Source organism: Pinus tabuliformis, chromosome 6, assembly GCF_031772625.1.
Source record: "Pinus tabuliformis cultivar Carrire ecotype Pingquan chromosome 6, CPIR1, whole genome shotgun sequence".
NCBI classification, from domain to species: Eukaryota; Viridiplantae; Streptophyta; class Pinopsida; order Pinales; family Pinaceae; genus Pinus; species Pinus tabuliformis.
In genome coordinates, this window is record NC_142292.1 from 2,065,631,872 (window position 1) to 2,065,652,796 (window position 20,925).

General features: G+C 39.8%; 2 protein-coding genes across 2 annotated transcripts in view; one reads left to right on the forward strand and one right to left on the reverse strand.

Annotated features, from left to right (window-relative positions):
* LOC149267510 (LMBR1-like membrane protein) overlaps nucleotides 1-20,925 on the forward strand; it is a 320,754-nt gene that overhangs the window by 93,739 nt on the left and 206,090 nt on the right. Inside the window, exons 4-7 of the mRNA XM_089433288.1 lie at nucleotides 9,678-9,891; nucleotides 10,002-10,088; nucleotides 10,385-10,524; nucleotides 11,021-11,101. Of these exons, the coding sequence (XP_089289414.1) occupies nucleotides 9,678-9,891; nucleotides 10,002-10,088; nucleotides 10,385-10,524; nucleotides 11,021-11,101 (522 nt within the window). The remainder of the gene's footprint in view (nucleotides 1-9,677; nucleotides 9,892-10,001; nucleotides 10,089-10,384; nucleotides 10,525-11,020; nucleotides 11,102-20,925) is intronic.
* On the reverse strand, nucleotides 12,844-13,773 carry LOC149267511 (uncharacterized). Its single transcript, XM_089433296.1, has 2 exons — nucleotides 13,636-13,773; nucleotides 12,844-13,511 (listed from the first exon to the last, which is right to left on the reverse strand). Exons 1-2 carry the CDS (start codon nucleotides 13,761-13,763, stop codon nucleotides 13,025-13,027), a joined length of 615 nt encoding a protein of 204 aa, XP_089289422.1. The 5' UTR covers nucleotides 13,764-13,773; the 3' UTR covers nucleotides 12,844-13,024.

The following is a 20,925-nucleotide window of genomic DNA, read 5'->3' on the forward strand; positions in this document are numbered from 1 at the left end:
TCCAAAATAGAAAGAGACTTCGAACTTGGAACCATAGTTTTTTTATATTCCTTTGATCTCAAGCATGTAAAAACTTTCACATGTGGACATCTGCCAATTGTTGCAACTGAAATCGCGGAGGACAACTTCGCATCGGAATATTAGAACAACATACCACCATCAAACTATAATTGACCACCAAAACAAAAACAGATTACACCACTTTTGTTGCCAAAATAATTACCTAGATCGTACCATGCTTGGATATCTTGAATCACTCCACAGTTTTCTTGCACAAGGTTCATGTTTTCTTTTTCCATAGCATGGGTATTCATACTTGATTGAGTGGATGGGGGGTTGTGAGAGGCCCGACTAGACACCACCTTTCTTGCTGTAATATTAGAGTTTCCTTTATTTAATTAATACAACCGATGAATACTATCCATATTAACGTTTGTGTAAGGCTGACCATATAATCGCCCTTAGGGCTGACTTGTATATAATTTAATTTTCAATAATATTTCCAACCATGGCAGATTTGACCAATATTCTTGACCCTTTTATGCTTGGGGCGGATTTGTACTTGCCTTCATTTAATATTTATTTCACTCGTTAATTTGGGCCGACTTTGGGTCCCTTGACCATAGTTTGCTTATTGCTTTTGGAGCATCCTTCCTGGGAGTCAAGGTTTTGCTTGGGGTAAATACCTTTAAGAGGGCATAACTTCTCAACTGTGAGGAACCACGAAGCATGCCACGTACCATCACAAAAGGCATGAGAAGCACTATCAAATGATGATGGTCTTGTGTGCAAAAACACTGCCCTTCGCATTCATTTTCCTCATCAAATGTGGGGCATCATGACCATACTGAAGGGGCTTCTAAACTTTTGGGCTTCCTTCTCTTCTTTCTAGGGCTTCTTGGCCATTGGAGCTTCCAATTAATGGAATTCACGAGCATATATTAAAAGTGTTGAAAGACTGACTTGACATCAATGTCAAGACCATTCAACAACACATGTACCATTTTCGTCTTTCGCAACATTTTCTTGGTCATAGAGATTAGATCTTAGTGTAGATCAGTTTTTGGCTTATCCAGGAGTGGCTCTTGTGCTCTTGCAGTGTATTGATACTTTTGTACTTAGCAGTCCCTTTGACTTAGTTCTAGTCATTTCTTGGAAATTTATATAATTAACCTATCATATTTTTTTCCCCAAGGAAAACCCACATGGAATCCCAAGGGATGCTTTCCACATTTGCAGATGGTGTCCCTAGCAAACGTGTTAGCATAGACTAGTGTGCCTCACCTAGGGGATATTTGAATTAGGCACATGTTGGCATGGAACTAGTCAAATGGCCAACAAAATTGACCACAACTGGTTGAGCTAACGGCAGGCTGTTGCTATCGTATCTAATGGAATAGGCGATAAAAATAGAATAGACCTCTATCAAGAAATAGCTCTGGGATAATATTAGAATAGGATCACCTCCAAAAGTATCACCAAGTAAAGTGTGCCAACTCTAGCCACTACTAATAATATGCGCACACTTTAAATATGCCAAAAATCGACAGTCTCTTACTGCCACCAAATTTCTCCCCTATGCTATACTTAATTTTGGGTCTCCAAAAATGTGATCATTTCTGAAAATTGATAAATTCTATTTTTAGAACTTGTATTGAGCAATTTCGACCAAGGCCTAAAATATCTTGGAACCTTACTCAAATGAAACCCCATGCTTATCTCTCCAGTGGGTATCCAAATCTACTTTCAGATTTCAAGCTAGATAAAATTTCTAAAAGTAGCAATTTTCCAAGATTGCGGATCTTGAAAATTTGAAAGGTGCCCATTTTAACAATTTATTATTTGCTTTCCAGAGTTGTCATTTGTTGCTAAAAAATATCAAGTTTCTAAAAGCAAAAACTGCTGAAAATAGCAGAATCAAGAATCTGAAAGTGCACATTTGACTGTTCTCATCTATACATAGTTCCTTTAAAATATGAATGTCAATCAAATGCACAGGAAATAATGGCTAAAAAATATCTCTGGAAGTGTGAACTGGAAACCTGCCAAAAATAGATCTCTGGAAGCGTGAACTGGAAACATGCTAAAAATAGCACATTTGCTATCCACCTGTAGCAGTGTTGAAAATATCGGTATCGGCAAAATATCGACGAGGGTCCATAAAACATCTTATCGACAATATCGGCAAATATCGGAAAACATAAAAAATGCATAATATAAAGCAATAACAACATGAAATAAACACATTGGCACATACGTATGAAGAAAACATTGATATATATAATGTAGTGGATGTAAAATAAAAATGATACATCAAAGGTGTTAATTTTAGGTATGTTCTATGCTTAGAGCAATTTATTTCAATTTTCATAGTTAGCTCTATATCTTTTCCAGATTAGCAATCACATCAACATTAAAGTAAACTGTAGATAGAACATAAACATAAATCGCAGAAGGCAAGCCAAGACAAGAGGACACAAGATGTGGTGCTAGCCAGGGACAAACCCCAATGTGGGGAAACCCTTGATCAATTCTTCTTATATGTTTTTCAATAGTGCAGCACAGAGAGAGAGATAGTACATTTACAATAGAAGTCAACACTTTGACTTATCTAGATAAGAGCATAGATCATCTCTAAGAAGATGATACATGAGATCAGTTGAAGACATGCTGCTTCAACTAATTCTCCAAGGTGATTGCTTCACCTATCGTTGTGTTGCATTCCGTCATCATGCTACGCCTCACTGCGCTGCACCATGCTGCACCCATCATCACTATGTTGTATCTCATCACGCTTCATTAATCATGACTGTACCCATCACTGTACTGTATTGTGTGCCATTGCTGCACCATGTTGCCATCCTGACCTATGTGTTGGCTGCACCTTGCTTGCTTGTTGTCCCTTGTTTGCTTGTTGTCCCTAGCATGCTTGTTGTCCTTAGCATGCTTGTTGTTGCATGCTAGTTGTCCCTTGCATGCTAGCTGTAACATTGCATGCTAGCTGTAACATTGCATGTTTGGTGTATTTGCTGCTAAGTACCATACAACTGTCCCAATGTTAGTTAGCTGTCCCTTGCATGCCGCTCTCCTTCAGAGACAGATGCTCCGATTGTTTCGGCAGTTCTCGACAGTTCTGGCAGTTGGCAGTTCCGGCAGTTCCGGTTGTTCCTGGCAGTCTTGACAGTTCCGACAGTCCCGACTTTTCCGACATTTCCGGCATTTCCGGCTATTCTAGAAGTTCTGGATTTTCCAGCATTTCCGGCTATTTTGGTAGTTTCGGCTTTTTCGACATTTCCGGCTTTTTCGGCATTTCCTGCTTTTCTAGCTTTTCCGTCTTTTCCAGCAGTTCCGTCTTTTCTGGCAGTTCTGGCTTTTTCGGTAGTTCCATCTTTTCTAGTAGTTCTGACTTTTTCGGTAGTTTCGGCAGCTCCAACTTTTCCGCCAATTCCGGCTTTTCTGGCTTTCTGGATTAGGGCAGCATTATCCCTTAGGATCTCTCCTCCTACTAAAACCCAAAGACAAGTAGAGAGAGGAAGAGATCCCAAGTGTGTGTTGAAATGACTTGAAGGCCACTTCTATTTATACTAAAACGTTGAGCACATGTGGGGTTTATTTGGTTGCTGGCCGACCTTGATGAATTGTCTTATAACACAAATAAATTCATAACTCCATGAATACTTATCGGAATCGGATGATCTTTAGATCAATCCTACACCTCTCGATGAGAGGGATCCAAGAAAAATATTAGCCGCCATAAATAAGATGACCCACATGGAGTTTGGCCATAGTTGCCAATTTTAACACTTCCTTTCAACTAGGGAGAACTCCATCCGCTGATCCATATGTTCGACTGTACTATCTCTGCCATAAGTTCCCTGCACTAATCTGCGCTGCACTAATCTGCTGAGCTTTGCTTTGCTCTACTCTGCTGAACCATGAAGAAGAAGAATTGATCGAGAATGTCTTATACCATTCTCTACTGACCCGAAGTCAGTTTCATCTGAAGAGAGTGTGTCACATCACTCTTACTGACTCGAAGTCAGTTTTATTGATCCCAGATCAATATCACAAGAGAGTGTCTCAAACCACTCATATTGATCCCAGATCAATGTCACAAGAGAGTGTCTCAAACCACTCATACTGATCCCAAATCGGTTTCATTGATCCCAGATCAATATCACAAGAGAGTGTCTCAAACCACTCATACTGATCTCAGATCAGTTTCATTGATCCCAGATCAATGGAGGTCATCCTAGCATAGGGAGTACGGTAGATACAACGATGCGTCCATCAATAGAACTACTATGGTCCCTATCCTCATTTCCCTGCGCATTGATCAGATGAGAGGTACTTCCCTTGAGTCCCAGACTGCATGGGAAGGATGCCTTGACAGGAGAACTAATCATCCTGTCCATAGGAGAACAAATCATCCTGTCTAGTGGATGCCACGGAGAACTAATCATCCTGGCCTACAGGAGAACTAATCATCCCGGCCCACAGGAGAAGTAATCATCCCGTTCCACAGTTGCCATGGGAGAACTAATCATCCTGACCCATGGGAGAACTAATCATCCTGTTCCACAGTTGCCATGGGAGAACTAATCATCTCGGCCCACAGGAGAACTAATCATCCTGTTCCACAATTGCCACGGGAGAACTAATCATCCCGGCCCACAGGAGAATTAATCATCCTGTTCACAACGCACCACCAAGGGAGGGTGAGTCACCCTGTGGTCGTATGTTGCTCCAGTAAGTACCCCAAGCCCACCCAGAGCTCCCAGAGCTCAATGCATGCAACATGCAGGACCCTTATAAGAAGGTCTCTCAATGACTCCAAGTCATTAAGGAAAGTCACAGATTTGACCTTACCCCGGGGCTTTGACAAAATGTCTGCGACTTGTACATCAGTCTCAATGCGATGGAGCCATAGAGGGCTTTCTTCCACTTGCATACATGAGATTCCGAATCATGAATCTCAATCCCCTTGGGTTGTTCCAAACCTATGGACCTCCTACATGAGGGGAATGGTCCCCTTGTAAGATTTTCCTTCGGTACATCTGAGACATTTACTTTCATGCTCTTTTTGATTTTAGGCATCCCTGTCACCATCTGACTCACAAACCTGCGGTGCTATATGTCAATGGACATGGTCCCCAGTGGACTTCCTGCAACTTGATACAACCCTGAACTCAAAAACATCTTTGAAAATTCTATTTTCAAACATGTACCTTTCCATCGATGAGTTCCACCCGGAAACCTTTGATTTCCATTGCTGAAATGGACACCAGGTTCTTCTTGAGATCAGGTACATAAAAGAGATTCTGTAAATGAATTGAGTTACCCTCATTCAATTGAGGGATAACATTTCCTACACACTTTCCAGGATAGGTGGCATCGGCTCCGAGTATAATCCCACGATTGTTTCCATCTCTACCAAATTAGAGAGTGCACCCATCTATCTGATGAAGTGCCTTGAAGCACTACAATCAATAAGCCAGATTCCCAAAGAATCTGAAGGAGAGGGCCAATACAAGATAACACTTCTTTATCTTATCAGAAACAACATTTGATTCTTCATACCTGGGGTTCCTTGCTTTCTTTGAAGAGTCGACCATTTCCTTAATGACCTGCATTGCTTGTCATTCCTTTGATCATTGAAGATGTCCCTGGAATGATTGTTATCTTCATCAAGAGATGTGTCTCTGCCATTTACACTCCTTCGCATAATGGCTGAACTTATTGCAACCAAGGCATCCGCCTTTCCTTCCACCCATAGTGATGATGTGCGGAAACCCTTGATCAATTCTTCTTATACGTTCTTCAGTAGTTCAACAAAGAGAGAGATAGATAGTACATTTACAACAGAAGTCAACACTTTGACTTATCTAGATAAGAGCATAGATCATCTCTAAGAAGATGATACATGAGATCAGTTGAAGACCATGCTGCTTCAACTAATTCTACAAGGTGATTGCTTCACCTATCGTTGTGCTGTATTTCGTCATCATGCTGCACCTCACTGCGCTGCACCATGCTGCACCCATCATCACTATGCTGCATCTCATCACTCTTCATTAATCATGACTGTACCCATCACTGCACTGCATTGTGTGCCATTGCTGCACCATGTTGCCATCTTGACCTATGTGTTGGCTGCACCTTGCTTGCTTGTTGTCCCTTGCTTTCTTGTTGTCCCTAGCATGCTTGTTGTCCTTAGCATGCTTGTTGTTGCATGCTAGTTGCCCCTTGCATGCTAGCTGTAACATTGCATGCTTGGTGTATTTGCTGCTAAGTACCATACATCTGTCCTAATGTTAGTTAGTTGTCCCTTGCATGCTGCTCTCCTTTAGAGACAGATGCTCTGACTGTTTCGGCAGTTCATGGCAGTTTTGGCAGTTCTAGCTGTTCTCGGCAGTTCCGACAGTCCCGGCAGTTCCGACTTTTCCGGCTTTTCTGGCAGTTCTGGCTCTTCCGGCTTTTCCGGCAGTTTCAGCTTTTTTGGCTTTTCCGACTTTTCTAGCAGTTTCGACTTTTTCGGCAGTTCCGACTTTTTCGGCAGTTCCGGTTTTTTCGGTAGTTCTGGCTTTTCTGGCAGTTCCGACTTTTCCAGTAGTTCCGGCTTTCTGGATTAGTGCAACATTATCCCTTAGGATCTCTCCTCCTACTAAAACCCAAAGACAAGTAGAGAGAGGACGAGATTCCAAGTGTGTGTTGAAATGACTTGAAGGCCACCTCTATTTATACTAAAACGTTGAGCACATGTGCGGTTTATTTGGTTGCTGGCCAACCTGGACGAATTGTCTTATAACACAAATAAATTCATAACTCCATGAATACTTATTGGAATCGGATGATCCTTAGATCAATCCTACACCTCTCGATGAGAGGGATCCAAGAAAAATATTAGCTGCCATAACTAAGATGACCCACATGGAGTTTGGCTTTAGTTGCCAATTTTAACAAAAGACAATACCAAATCCTGCTGATCCCTGATAATTGTCCAATCAAGGACTCAAATGTGGAGAACCATTACAAAATAACATCACATATATAGAAGTATCTCATCATCATGAGTTATATGTAGCAAAGAAAATAAAACTAGCAGCTATCTATCTGAGATTAGTGCCCTCTCCTTAGTAGCTATCTTTCTGTTTTTTTTTATCAATTGCTTCTTGAACTTTTTGTATAAGCTCTGCACTAGAAACCATACAAGGCATTACATCATGTCCAGGGAGTCTAGCCAGATGGTATTTCAATCACGTAACCCCTCCTGCCATCTTAGTCCCACACAATTTGCATGATAGATATGCCCGATTTGTCCCACCATTAGGCTCCCCATACTCCCAAAATGGGTCCAAGGCTTTTGGCATATTTGTAGTGAACTAATTCAAACCTAGGGCACCAAAAAAACAAAAAATTGGAATTAAACACCCCAACACAAAAAATTAAGTAATAACCACCTCATTTTAAATTTTTTTTTTTACTACGTTATTTGCAATGTGAATGAAAAATGGCAATAAGAGCGTGCATAAGAAAGTTAAAAGAAAATGAAGCTTGCTGTCCAAATATGGAGAAAAGATTTGCATTGGCTCACGGGCATGAAAATCATAGCAAATGGACAAAAAACAAAGAAGCAAAATGTTGGTAGGCAACGAGGCAAGCAAGCATAACCCTAAATCTATGAAAAAAATCATTAACATAAGGGTTTTTAAGAACATACCTGTTAATGGAAGAAATGAAGCTTGTCTTACTGATCTTCAATCTTTGGTCCACAATTTTTTTAGTTGGTTGTGATAATCGCTGTTTGATCCTCAATCCCTCCTTGACAACCACCACAAAGCTCTTCCCCTTCCTTTTCCAAGACTCAGAAACCAAAATGAGCAAATGAAATGACCAAAGTCACTTTTTCTAGCTACAGCCCAGCCTGCCCGGCGATTTTTAGGGTTGTCGTGCGATATTTTGCCGAAGTATCGTGATATTTCCGAATATCGCTGATATTTTGGCGATATTATCAACACTGACCTGTAGTACTGATCTCTGCTTAATCTCCTAACCTTCAGATATTGCAATTTTGGAACAAGGTTGGGCTGGAATGAAGGTTGACTCTGCATTGTTGAGTCCATCTTGTACGATGTCCATGAGCCGTTGATGCCAAAAACTGAACTCTGTAGTATTGAGCTCACCCTGAATAACATCCTTGGACATACATTGTAATTGGTTCTTAACACCAAAGTTTCTTTAGGAAAATCTGGTGTTTAACAAGCTTCATGAGTTTGGATTTGTTGGTTGCAACTGTGCCATAACTTTGTCATATTTGCCTCCCTGCAATGCAATCTTGTCTCCTCCCTGTAACTTTGGGGTTGTATACTTATGCCTCTGTACAACCTTAACTTGTGGTTTTCTGGCAACCCTGCAACTTGGGTTTATTGCATCCAATTTTGTAAGTTTGCCTTTTGGTCCTTGTTGGCACTGCAACTTAACATTCATATATTTCTTAGCACCACAACTAGACCTTGCAGTCTTCAAGCGTACTGCAACTTAGAAAGCTTTTAGCTTTACAAGTGTCAATGACCTTGTGATTGGATTTAACCATCTGTCTTAGATAAAAGGGCGCGTCGTTTGAGATTTTTGTTGCACTAATCGTATACATGGTTACAATGATGGGAGCTGCCATGTCCAAAGAAAACTAACCAAAAGGCGAGGACATGCATAAATGCGATACACTATCAATATAAAGGTGGAACTCTATACCCTGATTTGCTAGGAAGTCAAAACAATACACAATTTTATCTTACAAAATAAGAAGAAATGTAATAAAAACAAAAGAATACTGATAACAGTGTCTCTAAGAAACCTTGAATAATCCAGCTAAAAGAATGATGGACAAATCTTAGCAGAATGGATAGTCAAAGAGGGGACCTCTCCATGTTCTCCCAGATACGAGACCACAAATAAGCTTAGCAAAAATAAAATGCACATAAACTCTGCCTTAAATACTAAAAAAATAACAAATAAGCTACTACAGAGAATATATCAATCCAGACCTAGCCACCACCATGGCAACTAGACTAATTGATTCAACTGAAACAGCAAAAAATATATTAGTGAGATAAAAACCAGTTTAGATAATCTCAACCTTAAAAATGGGAAGATGGGCATATCCCAAATCACTGCAGGGCGTTCGGCTCTGTAATATGTGCAAAAATTGAAGGTTATGGAAATTTGCTCATTTATCGTTCTGCCTACAGCCAGGTATACTCTGAAATGCAAGATGATGAAAAACAACTGTCTTTCATGACTATGATTTATTTACAAACTTAGTGAGTTAGGAAAAACTAGTAACAGAAATCTTCAGTTTAGAAGTGACATAGAAAACCTTGATCAGACCTCACTATGAGTGGATGTTGCAAAGAAACACTACAAACTTGATTTCCCCACTCCTTAATGGACGAAGCTTTTGAGTGATTAATGGTAATGGTGGATGAATAGTATCTTTACATTAATACTAGTTAGATTTGAAGTTGTATGTCACCCTGATTGCACAGATGTGTTGTCTGACTGCAGTACTTATTCTGCCAAGTGATACACTGTGTCAGTAATTCAAATAACTCTATCTATCCTATCTTTCATGGAGTTCTGAACCCTGACACAAGTTTATCTCTAAACTTGCCTTTCAGGGGTGGTGGGATAATTGGCCTGGCAATGGCATGCTCGAATACTTTCGGTCTTGTTACAGGTGCTTTTCTTCTGGGATTTGGTTTAATTGAAATTCCTAGAAGCATTTGGAGGAATGCGAATTGGAACTATCGACAGAAAATTCTGTCCCATCGAGTTGCAAAGATAGCTGTTAAACTTGATGATGCTCATCAAGAACTCTCAAATGCGTTTGTGGTAAGTATTCTTCCCATTGTCGAAGGTTTCCTCTTATGGGTTTATGAATGCCAGTCTACTCTTCTCCATCCATTTGAATCCATTCTTTTTTTGTTGGTGGTTTATTTCAGATTGCCCAGGCTACTTCAAATCAGATGTCCAAGCGAGATCCATTACGACCTTACATGGATGTGATTGATAATATGCTGCTCCAGATGGTAGTTATTTTTCATTATATGACACATAGAAAATGGAGAAGTGAATACAGTGTTGGCTAGAAAATATTCATATGGTATTTATTTTGCATGATATGACATATAGGCATTGTAGAAGTGAATAAGGTGTTGGCTAGAAAATATTCAGATGGTAGTTATTTTGCATTATATGACATATAGACAATGGAGAAGTGAATACAGTGTTGGTCAATGATAGATGCCATCTATATTGGTGATGACATCTTAATGTTAGATATCATTATTGCCACAACGAACGTAACCTTCATTCTATTATGCAGACCAGAGAAGATCCGAACTTCAAACCATCAGGAGGAAGATTGGGGGAAGATGACATGGATTATGACACTGATGAAAAATCAATGGCTGCCCTTAGGTATCAACTAAGAAGAGCTGCAGAGGAATATTACCGTTACAAAAGGTATTGTTTCAGATAGCAAATTCATACAAAGTGTCATCTCTTGAGACGTCCAACTCATTAGGAGGAACTTCAGAATGGCACATCTTAGATGTCATGATTTTGAATTAGCAGGGATGTGGTCTGCTCCTAAACTTCTGAAATTTGAGTATCTTTCCTGATTATTATTCTTTCATTAGAGATATAAATAATAGCTACCTACTGCATGATTTACAATTAGATGAAGTTTTTCCCTGGAACTTCTAGTTTCTGTGGAGACATAACCAGTCCCAAAGCTACAGCATCATATAAATATGCTTGAAAGCATTCTTGCTTTGATGCACACAGAACATGCCACCTAATGCATGTAACTAGTTTAATAGTAATGTTGAGATTTTCATTTTGGTGTGACATTGTATGTTGTAAATAAGAATGTTTTTTTTCACAACTAGAAGTAGAAGCAGAACTTGAAAACTTAAAATCATCTGTTTGCATGTCATGGTTACTTATTTTTATACAGTGAGTACATAAGCAATGTGTGTGAGGCGCTTGAGCTGGAGGATACAATTAAGAACTATGAACATGGTAGCTCTACAGAATGGTTAGTCTCTTACTCTCTCTCTTTGATTTTTTCCTTTCCAGAGTACCTATGTGTATTTAATTTAGGCACCTCAGACATGATAATTATTGCATGGCACAGCTATAAGTGGTTTCTAGAAATTTATACTCTCTCTCTCTCTCTAAAGAAGCATGAGAAATGAATTTTATTATATATTAAAGTAGTGCCACAACTCCCTGGCCATACCCATAAGGCTACTGGACTGGCTACTCACATGTTAGCTTGTGTAGTTATCCTGCCTAGACTTATTTTTAAGTATTGCTGCCACTAGCGTATGCCAGTGATGAGTTTTTACTGTTCATGAAGCTTTTGAAATTTCCAAGATGCTACACTGACAAAATATTCAGGGCAGCATATAGGTCTTAACCCAAAGATGAAGTACATATTTGCCACAGTTATGGAACTTAAAGAAAAAATTTAAAATATAACTGATGTCACAAAAATGGAAAATTTAGTACTGCTTTGTTGAACTTGCATGAGAGTGTCTGTTGTTCATTGTAGCTGCTGCTTGCTTATCATTTTCTGAGCCACTCTTCCTGCCATTGTTCTCTACTCTATCATCTTGTGCCTGCTGGTGGGAATTGTTGTCTGCGCACATCTTGGAGCTCCCATGTCTACCGGAACTAGAAGATAACTGCCTCCCTGCACATAGGTTTCCTCTGTTTTATATGCTCTTCCCTTGAGAATGTGGTCCTTTTGCTTGGTATTCCTGACCCATGGGTTGTGGAATCCTTATCTTCTGTGTATTTCACGTAATTGGTTGTAGAATTTGAAGTGCTCATCCATTTCTTGTTGCTAAACTTGTTAAATTATCCTAAAGCCAGCTATCTGAGCAAACAGATCGGATCTTGTTGCTGGAATTATTTGACTCTTGCATGCAGTGGAGAACGAAAAAACAATAAAAAAAGTGCACAATTATTTATTCTCTTCTAGATTAGTTCATTGTTTAAAATTATCTTTAGAACTTACAAGAGCTCCCTTAGAGGGAAAATGGCTCTAAGAAATCAATCAAACAAACAACAAACCTGAAAAATCTAGTCTGCACAGAAATTGAGGCAGCCCACATCTACAATCTGTATGGAGGAATCCGTATGGATGGCTGTATGGAATCAGTATGGATGGCTGTATGGAATCAGTATAGATGGCTGTACGGCCTGCACTGCTGGGCTGTATGGCTGCTCTTCTCCTTGCCGCTGACTGGCTGCCTTTTCCTTGCTGAACTACTGCTGAGAACTCCTCGGCAATGGCTGAAAATGATATCTCTTATTTTCTCCTTCACTCGTGCGACTTTTGAAGTGAATTCTTTCTGTGTGTCTTTTTCCTTCTCCCTCCCTCCTTTTGCGTTGTTTCATTAGGTGCAAGCAGACAGTTCGTCAGCACATAATTCTAGCAGAGTTTGGGGCTCAACCTTTCCGCCTGGAGGTGATATTCAGGTTAGTGTCGCTCCTGCACAGGCTCCGAGGCTTGGCAGACGTGAGGAAGGGTCGTGACAGATACCCATATTTAGTATATTGCAATGTTGTTAAAAGCGCGATCGGGATTTAATCGGCGCCGGGAAAAAAGCGGAAAAAATCGTTAAAATCGGGAAAAAATCGGAAAAAATCGGGAAAAAATCGTTTGGCACAAAAATATTCATTTTTTTTCATTTTTTTTCAATTTTTTTAATATCTAAACCATCTACAACATAAAATAAATACATTGACACATAAATATGATAAAAAAAACTAATATATAAGATGTTTAATATCATTTCTAGCGCTAAAATCACACATAACATTGAATCATGTCCTGAATAGTAAGTCCTGAGTCCCAACTCAGCCTCAAAATATCAACAAAAAATATGATAATGTATCTCATCATGTCATAATGTCATATACAATAAAATGAAAGTCTAAGACTCTAATCCTATTGATTTCCTCTGCCCCTCTTGCGAGAAAATGTCACTGCTTTCCCTTTCCCCCTAGATGAAGATGCTGGTGCCTGTGGTGGTGGAAATGGCAGTGGAGTCTGACGTGCTCTAGAAGCTGAAGAAGTAGCTGTAGAAGTAGCAGCTACTGTAGGTAGACAGAGACCACGTCCTCTAGTGGTAGCCCGGGTAGGCGGTGTCACCTCCTCCTCCTGCTCCTCCAACTCCTCCTCCTCCTCCTCCTGCTCCTGCTCCTGCTCCTCCTCCTCCTCCTCCTCCTCCCCCTCCTCCTCCCCCTCATCCTGCACTAACCAATCCTCAGTGGGATCCATGAGAGGCCTCTCGGTCTCAACCCTCCATTCAGCAGTGGTGTCAATCTCATCCAATGAGATGGCATCCATATCAGGTGTCTTGTCTAGTTGCCTCACCCACAATCGAAGATTGTAGTAGACATAGACCATGTCATTAAGTCTACGGGACTCCAACCTGTACAAAGTTCATGAAATAATAATTAATAATTAATATTATAAAAAAAAATATTGTTTAATGAATTCAAAAATTTATTTGGAAATTTGCAATATTTTAAATGTTTAAGTGTTAAGTTGTTAACCTATTGCGCTTCTTGTTGTGTATTTTTTCAAATACACTCCAATTGCGCTCACATCCCGAGGAGCTGCATGTTTGGCTGAGGATGCGTATGGCAAGCTTTTGCAAAAGGGGTACTCTGCCACCATACATCTTCCACCATGCGGCTACAACAAAATTACAAATAAAATTTTAAATAAACATAAGAAAAAAATGGAATTTGAAGAGACAATGAAATTTGAAACAAAGTTACAAAGTACAAAGTTACAAACTAAAAAATACCTGGCATTTTGACCGTCCTATCAAAGATAGCCATATCAAAGCCAAATGTGCCACCTGACATCTTATACGTCTCAATTTGTTTAGAGATCTCCATACGTTGTTCTGGAGTTCTCACCATCTTCTGGACATAGGTTAATAATCCATCCATGATCTCAGCATCAAAATCAAACCCACATGCATAAGAAAATGTAGGGTTCAGGAAAAGCCCAGCAGCATGAATGGGACGATGGAGTGTGTTGTTCCATCGCTCATCAATGACGTTCCATAGAAGGAGTTGTCTCTGGAACCCATCATCTCCCTTGTCATCATAGTAGGACCGAATGGCTTCTTTGGCCCTGTCCATGGCTTCATACAAATAGCCCATTGCGGGCTTCTCACCATCTACCAACCGAAGAACCTTTACCAAAGGTTCAGTGACAGCGCACACCTCCTGCACTCCCGCCCAGAAGTCTTCTTGGTATGAAACAAGTCTGCAGACGGCCTCTCCTTCTGGTTTGCGGCTCATTGGCGAAGAACGCCACTCCTCTGAAACAAACATTCTCTTCAAATCCCACATAGATTTCAAGAGGGATTGAAGAGATATGAAACTCGTCGCAAACCGTGTAATGGCAGGGCGCACCAACTCTTTGTTGTTGGTGCATTTTCTCATCAAGCTAAGCACAGATGTGTGATTGTAAATAAATTTTGTGATGCTTTTTGATGAGTCAACAGTCTCTTTGACAAAGGGAATTTTCCCTATGTCCTCTAACATCAAATCAATACAATGGGCAGCACAAGGTGTCCAAAATAAAGTAGGATGCCTGTCCATAAGCATTCTACCAGCAGCAACATAATTTGCAGCTATGTCCTCTAACATCAAATCAATACAAGCAGCACAAGGTGTCCAAAATAAAGTAGGATGCCTGTCCATAAGCATTCTACCAGCAGCAACATAATTTGCAGCGTTGTCGTTATGACTTGGACAACATTTTCTGCACCCACCTCCAAAATAAACACATCCAGCAAATCACATAAATTTTTTGCATCTTTGATTTGATGAGTTGCATCAATAGATTTGATAAACATAGTCCCCCTGGGACAACTAACCAAGAAGTTTATAAGGGTTCTCCCCTTTTGGTCAGTCCAACCATCTGACATAACAGTGCATCCTGTTTGTGCCCAGGATTCCCTAAAATCCTCCAATCTTTGGGTGCAGTCACGCTTTTCATCTTGAAGAAGCCGGCCTCTGAAATCATGAAGAGAAGGGATTTTGTACCCCGAGCCAACACTGGCAATAGCATCAACAGTAGGTTGGAAAAATGGATTATTCCTTACAATGCTGAAAGGAATATCACTCCAGAGGAGAAATTTTGTCATCAACTTGTCAGCTTGTTGTTTTTCAGTTCTTTTTAGCATTGAACCGATAGTTGGTTGTGCACCAGGTGTGGTTCGAGGAACAAAAAATGATGATGCAGCTACCGGATTGACTGACGCTGCAGTAGAACCAATGCCACTTGGCCCACTTCCTTCAGCTGACCTTTTTAGTTGCCTTTTGAGTTCTTCTTTGGCCTCTTTAGAGTGCTCTAATTCTCCCAATGCTCTCATGGCTTTTCGGATAATTTCAGCATTTGTATTAGGACAGGGCACCACATCACGTCCAGGGATTTGTGCAAGGTGGAACTTCAACCTGTACACCCCCCCGAATATCTCCTTTCCACACAACTTGCAATACAAGTTTTGTCTATCATTCGGAGTTTTAGGGTCACCATATTCCCAGAAAGGATCCAATTTCCTTGGCATGTTTGTTTTTGAATTTTGAATTTGCAAACCTATGGAAAAATAAGGATTAGGAAATAAGAATTTAGGATTACATAATACAAATTACAATTTAGCATTTACAAAATTACAAGTTAATTATTTCCAAAATCCCAATTTCCAAACCCAAGTTACCCAACCAAATGCCAATGGCAAATGCCAAAAAACAATGAAAATTCAAAAAAAATAAACAATGTTTAAAAAAAATGAGAAAATAAAAATAAAAAATTGGTTCTCATAGTCATAACAAATAACCCATCCCAAATCAATGAAAAATTTCAAAAAATTCTTTAAAAACAATGAAAAACAAAGTTTTTATAGAAGCAAAACAAAAAAAAATTAATCTACATACCTGGTTTATGGACAAATTGGTGATCTTGGCTTGGATTCCTCCTAAAAACGCTTGGATTCGCTCCCAAATCCGACGGCAACCCTTCAGCTCCTCTCCCTCACTTCTTCTCCTCCTCCTCCGCGCGGACAGCACAATGAACTAAAAAAAAAATCGATTTTACATATAAAAAGCCCGCTGCCCCCGTGCCCTGCGATTTTTTGGTTAAAAATCGCGATTTTTTCGAAAAAATCGCGATTTTTTGAAAAACTCGCGATTTTTTCGAAAAAATCGGCTATAAAAAAATTTGGCGATTTTTACGGGTAAAAATCGCGATTTGGTCGGATTGCGGATAAAATCGCGATTTTTTGAAAAAATCGCGATTTTATCGCGATTTTAACAACACTGGTATATTGCTCCTCGGAGAACATTGCCCATATGCAAACAGGCCGATCCAAATGTTGATACACCGGTGTGACAGAACTTCTGGAGGCTTCAAGAATCCAGATTGACCATCTCCCTCCTTTTCAGTACTCTGTATGCTCCAGGCCACCTCCTCCCTAATCAGCAAGAGCTGAATAAAATCACTAAGGAGGATATTTACAGACGATACGTTCAAACTGCATGGACCAATCCTCCCAATGGGTTGCGTCCAAAAATGGCCTTCTACGCGGAGCATTGCCTGGAGATCAGGGATGGGCTCATCATCAGACCCCAGTACACGCTCCAACATTGGATGCATGCCCTTAGAATCCCCCTCGGGCAGCCCAGAGTTGGGTCTCACAGACTTAGGGTGGAGACAGATCACCACATCGATAGGGCTGATAGGATTTGCCAGCTCTGTCACTTACAGGAGATAGAGACAGAGACACACTTCATCTTCGGATGCCCTGCTCACTACAAGATTCGAGGTCGTTTCCATTGTCTCTTCAGGTCTTCTCAGACTTTGACCAGCTTCCTCAGGTATGTTGATCTGAGATGCCTTGCACTTTATCTCCAGGAGGCCTTCAGATTTTGGGCTCGTTTTCTTTAGCCCCCCACCAGATCGGACACCAGACAGAAGATCACGGACTTCTTTAGGGCGCTATCATCAGCGCGGGGCACCAAAAGAACCATTGACTGACCCACAGACACTGAGACCAGATCAGTGCGGTCCCTGGGGGACCAACCCACCAGACTGCACCAGCGCTCCAGGATTGGATCCACCCCTGGGAAGCGCCCCAGAACCTCCAGGCGACAACCCAGTATGCCCACAGGACAACAGACTTTGACAAGCTTCCCTCAGTTTTCTTCTCTCGACCTCGGATGTTAGGAGTAGGAACTGGACAAGAGACTCCTCCCCCCCTTCTTCTTCTTCTCCTTTTCTGCTTCATGGCAGTGCTTTGTTTCGAAGCCGAGAGCTTCTAGCTTCTACATTTACATTTGCTTAGATTATAGATGTATTTTTTGCTTTTTAAAAGAAATGTTAAAGGGGACCGTTTGGTCCACCGACTTGGCATGCTGTAACCATTGTAACCGACAGTCCCGTTGACCTATTATGGTCATTTGTTGGACATTAATAAAATTATCTTATCTTATCTCCTCCTTTTATAACTTTGACATGAGCCAAAAACCTAATCTTCAACGGCTCAGATCCAGCCGTGATATCAATGGCTCTCTTTTAATTAAATCACTAAGTGATCCACTTTAGTTATTTTATTAATTAAAAGTCACTTTGATAAAAAAACCTTCACTTTTTTTTGTATCTAGAGGAATTGACAATTGCGCTAGTCTCCTACTTGCATGACACGGGGTCAATTCCAACCGCTTCTACTATAACCTCTAGGTGTCTACGTATGCCCCTTATGTAGGCATAGGTGAATTGGGGGGATTTAAACCTCGAACCTCCTTGCACATAAGACTTCATTTTCAAATCCATCCCCAATTGAGCTGCCCCCCTGGGGCTTGACTTTATTAATTAATAAAGTGCTCAGTGAACTTTAAGAAAAAGCATAGGATACATTTAATGATGATTTTCATAAGTAGACACCCTCATGGAAATACTTGTCTGAGCTCCAAACACTAACACTCCCTCTTAGCGAGAAAGGTATTCTTGACCACTTCAAGCTTGGCTCAAAACTGGATGAACATGCCCTTCAACAAAGGTTTGGTGAAAATGTCTGGCAATTGCTTCTCTGTAGAAATCTATTGCAGCTTGATTGCTCCGTTTAGTACCCTATCTTTGATGAAGTGGTATTTGATCTCAATGTGCTTTGACTTGTCGTGAAACATTGTATTCTTTGAGAGTTTGATACAACTCTAGTTATTGCAGTGAATCACTGTCAACTCACGCTTTTGAACAAATAATCCTGTGAGTAGTTTGCGAAGCCAAATGACTTCACAACTAGTATAGACTGCTGTGTACTTTGCCTCATCTAAACTAAGTGCTACTGAGGTTTGCTTCCTGTTGAACTAAGAAATGATGGTTGAATCCAAACTGAAGCAACACATAGAGGTGGTCTTCCAATTTGGTCCTTGCCTGCCCAATCTGAATCTGAGTACCCCTGCAACTTCACACCATCTCCACCAAGGTACTACAATCCATACCCTACTTTGCCCTGCAAATATCTAAGCACGTGCTTTGCTGCAATCTAGCGAACCTCCGTCAGTTCCACTGGAAGTCATAGGGTTTGTCGAACTTCAAGGTTGAAGTTCGAAATTCAGTGAACCCCAAAGAAATTTGAAAGTTTGTTTCATTTCAGCAAAAGGTTTGTTGAGTTTAGATGCCCTTGGCTATTTCCACGTGTTGTTGTGAGATTGAATAGGAGTATTTTACGTGTTGATGTGAGTTTTGTTCCAAATTAATTGGTTAACTTGCAATCCTTGAGGCTTGGGCCTCATCTCTGCACTGTGGCACCGTTTCATTTGCTGTATCAAGCGATATGTCTCTCCATAGAGTATTATGCTTGTGTCAATGGTCAATGTGTGAAGGTCGCAACTTCTTGTTGGCCACACTCACACCATCACAACTCAGGTGTTGCTTTGTTGGCCATGGTCATACTGTCAAGACACACAGGTCGTCACGCACAAACCATGGTCCATAATTACCGAGAAACTTACGATTGTTTATAATTTTCTAATTTTTTGATCTTATAAACTATTTATTGTTAATACACTTTATATTAAAAATCATGGTCCATTGTTGTTTATAATTATAATTCTATATATATATATATTTGAATCTTATCAACTATTTATTATTAATATAATTTATATCATATATATTAGAATATCAATAAATAGGTTTTATTAAATATTAATAAAATTTATTTTCTAAATAGTTATAAATTAATATAAGAAAGATTAATAAATTATATATATGTATTTTAATAATAAAAGTGAATATATATTAAGTATTATTATTAATGTATAATTATATAAAAATAAATAATACTTAATATATAGATTAATAATTATACTTAATATATATTAATCTTTGTATACACACACACACATTCATGAAGTTAATGACGAAGTTTATTCAAATTTTATTGAGAATTTTGAATTCAAATTGAACTTTATCTTTATTGAACTCAAACTCAAACCCATACCATGTGACATATGTTGATTTTCTAGTGCAATCAAGACTAATACAATTTTTCAAATTTTCTAATTACTTCCAATGATACAATTAATCTTCTTTTAGCATTCCAATCATTAAGCAACTATACATGAAAAACTTCAACCATTCACTTTCTACAATAGAGCAATAGATATCACAATAAACATTAAAACAAGAGTCAATAGACACCAATATTTAGGCTAGCAGCCAGGGGAAAACCCAACTAATCTTTCCCTATGAGATAGAGATGCAGTGCATCAATAGTACATCAGAATATTCCAAAAAGATTCCAAACTTTACAACCTCAATAAAGGCCAAGTCAAACTAGTCAACGGAGAGGGAAAATAGTCAAATTTGGTCAAATTCTTATTTGCAACAGAGAGGCTGAATTTCAGCCTGAGGTAGCTTAGAATAGGAGGCTAGAATTTGGTCAAAGGCTTAGTCAAACCTGTCGTCAACCTATGGTCAATGGCCCAGAACAAAAGTAGAATCTTCAGTCAAACATAGTCAACAGATCCTTGGAATATTTGACCTCCAAAATAGTCAAAGAGCTCGGTCAAACAGAAGCTATCTCTCCCAAGTCAATGTTGGTCAAACAAAAGAATAAACGCTGGTCAACACAGAACAAAAACTCCCTTTGACTCCTTCGCACGTGTGGACATCTCTTGCTATTTTAGATCGAATGATGATGTGATGATATGATGCCAAATGAATTCCAACGAGCTCTTATTTATTTGTGTTTTAAGAGGTGGATTTTTCCACACGTGGAGCCGACTTGTGCACTCAAGGCCGACTTGGTCAAATATCAAAATATGAACTTTTCTCCATGATTTTCCAATGAAAATACCGACTACAACTACCCATTTTTCAACACTCCCTCTTAACTAGGGAGATACCTTTCATTCTCTCTCAAGATCAATCTCCTTGACTAATCCATTGGTCTCTCAACCACAGCCTAAGGGAGAGATCACAAGTACAAGTTTCTCTCTCTATCAAGATAAATCTCCCCGACCAATCCATATGTCTCCTAACCACAACCTAAGGAAGAGACCACAAGTCTCATCATAAGGAAAGTTACATAGCATCCAACGCATCCCATAAGCCAAAACCTAATAGCATCCAAGTCAGTGCCGAATTAACCAATGGGATCAATCAATTAGGCCAAACCAATCATATGCACAAGGAACATCTCCCTGACCACAAACAAGGTCTCTCGGTCCACGACCTATGGGAGGAATCCCTATCTCAATCCCCGATTATATAGTCTCTCAGTCCACAACCTGAGGGAGAGAACTCAAGATCAATCTCCT

Excerpts from the sequence above, each read along its gene's own strand:
- LOC149267511 (XM_089433296.1), bottom strand. The coding sequence starts at position 13,763 with ATGTATGGTGGCAGAGTACCCCTTTTGCAAAAGCTTGCCATACGCATC. Across the intron at positions 13,512-13,635 it reads CACAACAAGAAGCGCAATAG|GTTGGAGTCCCGTAGACTTA; the intron begins GTTAACAACTTA and ends AACTTTGTACAG.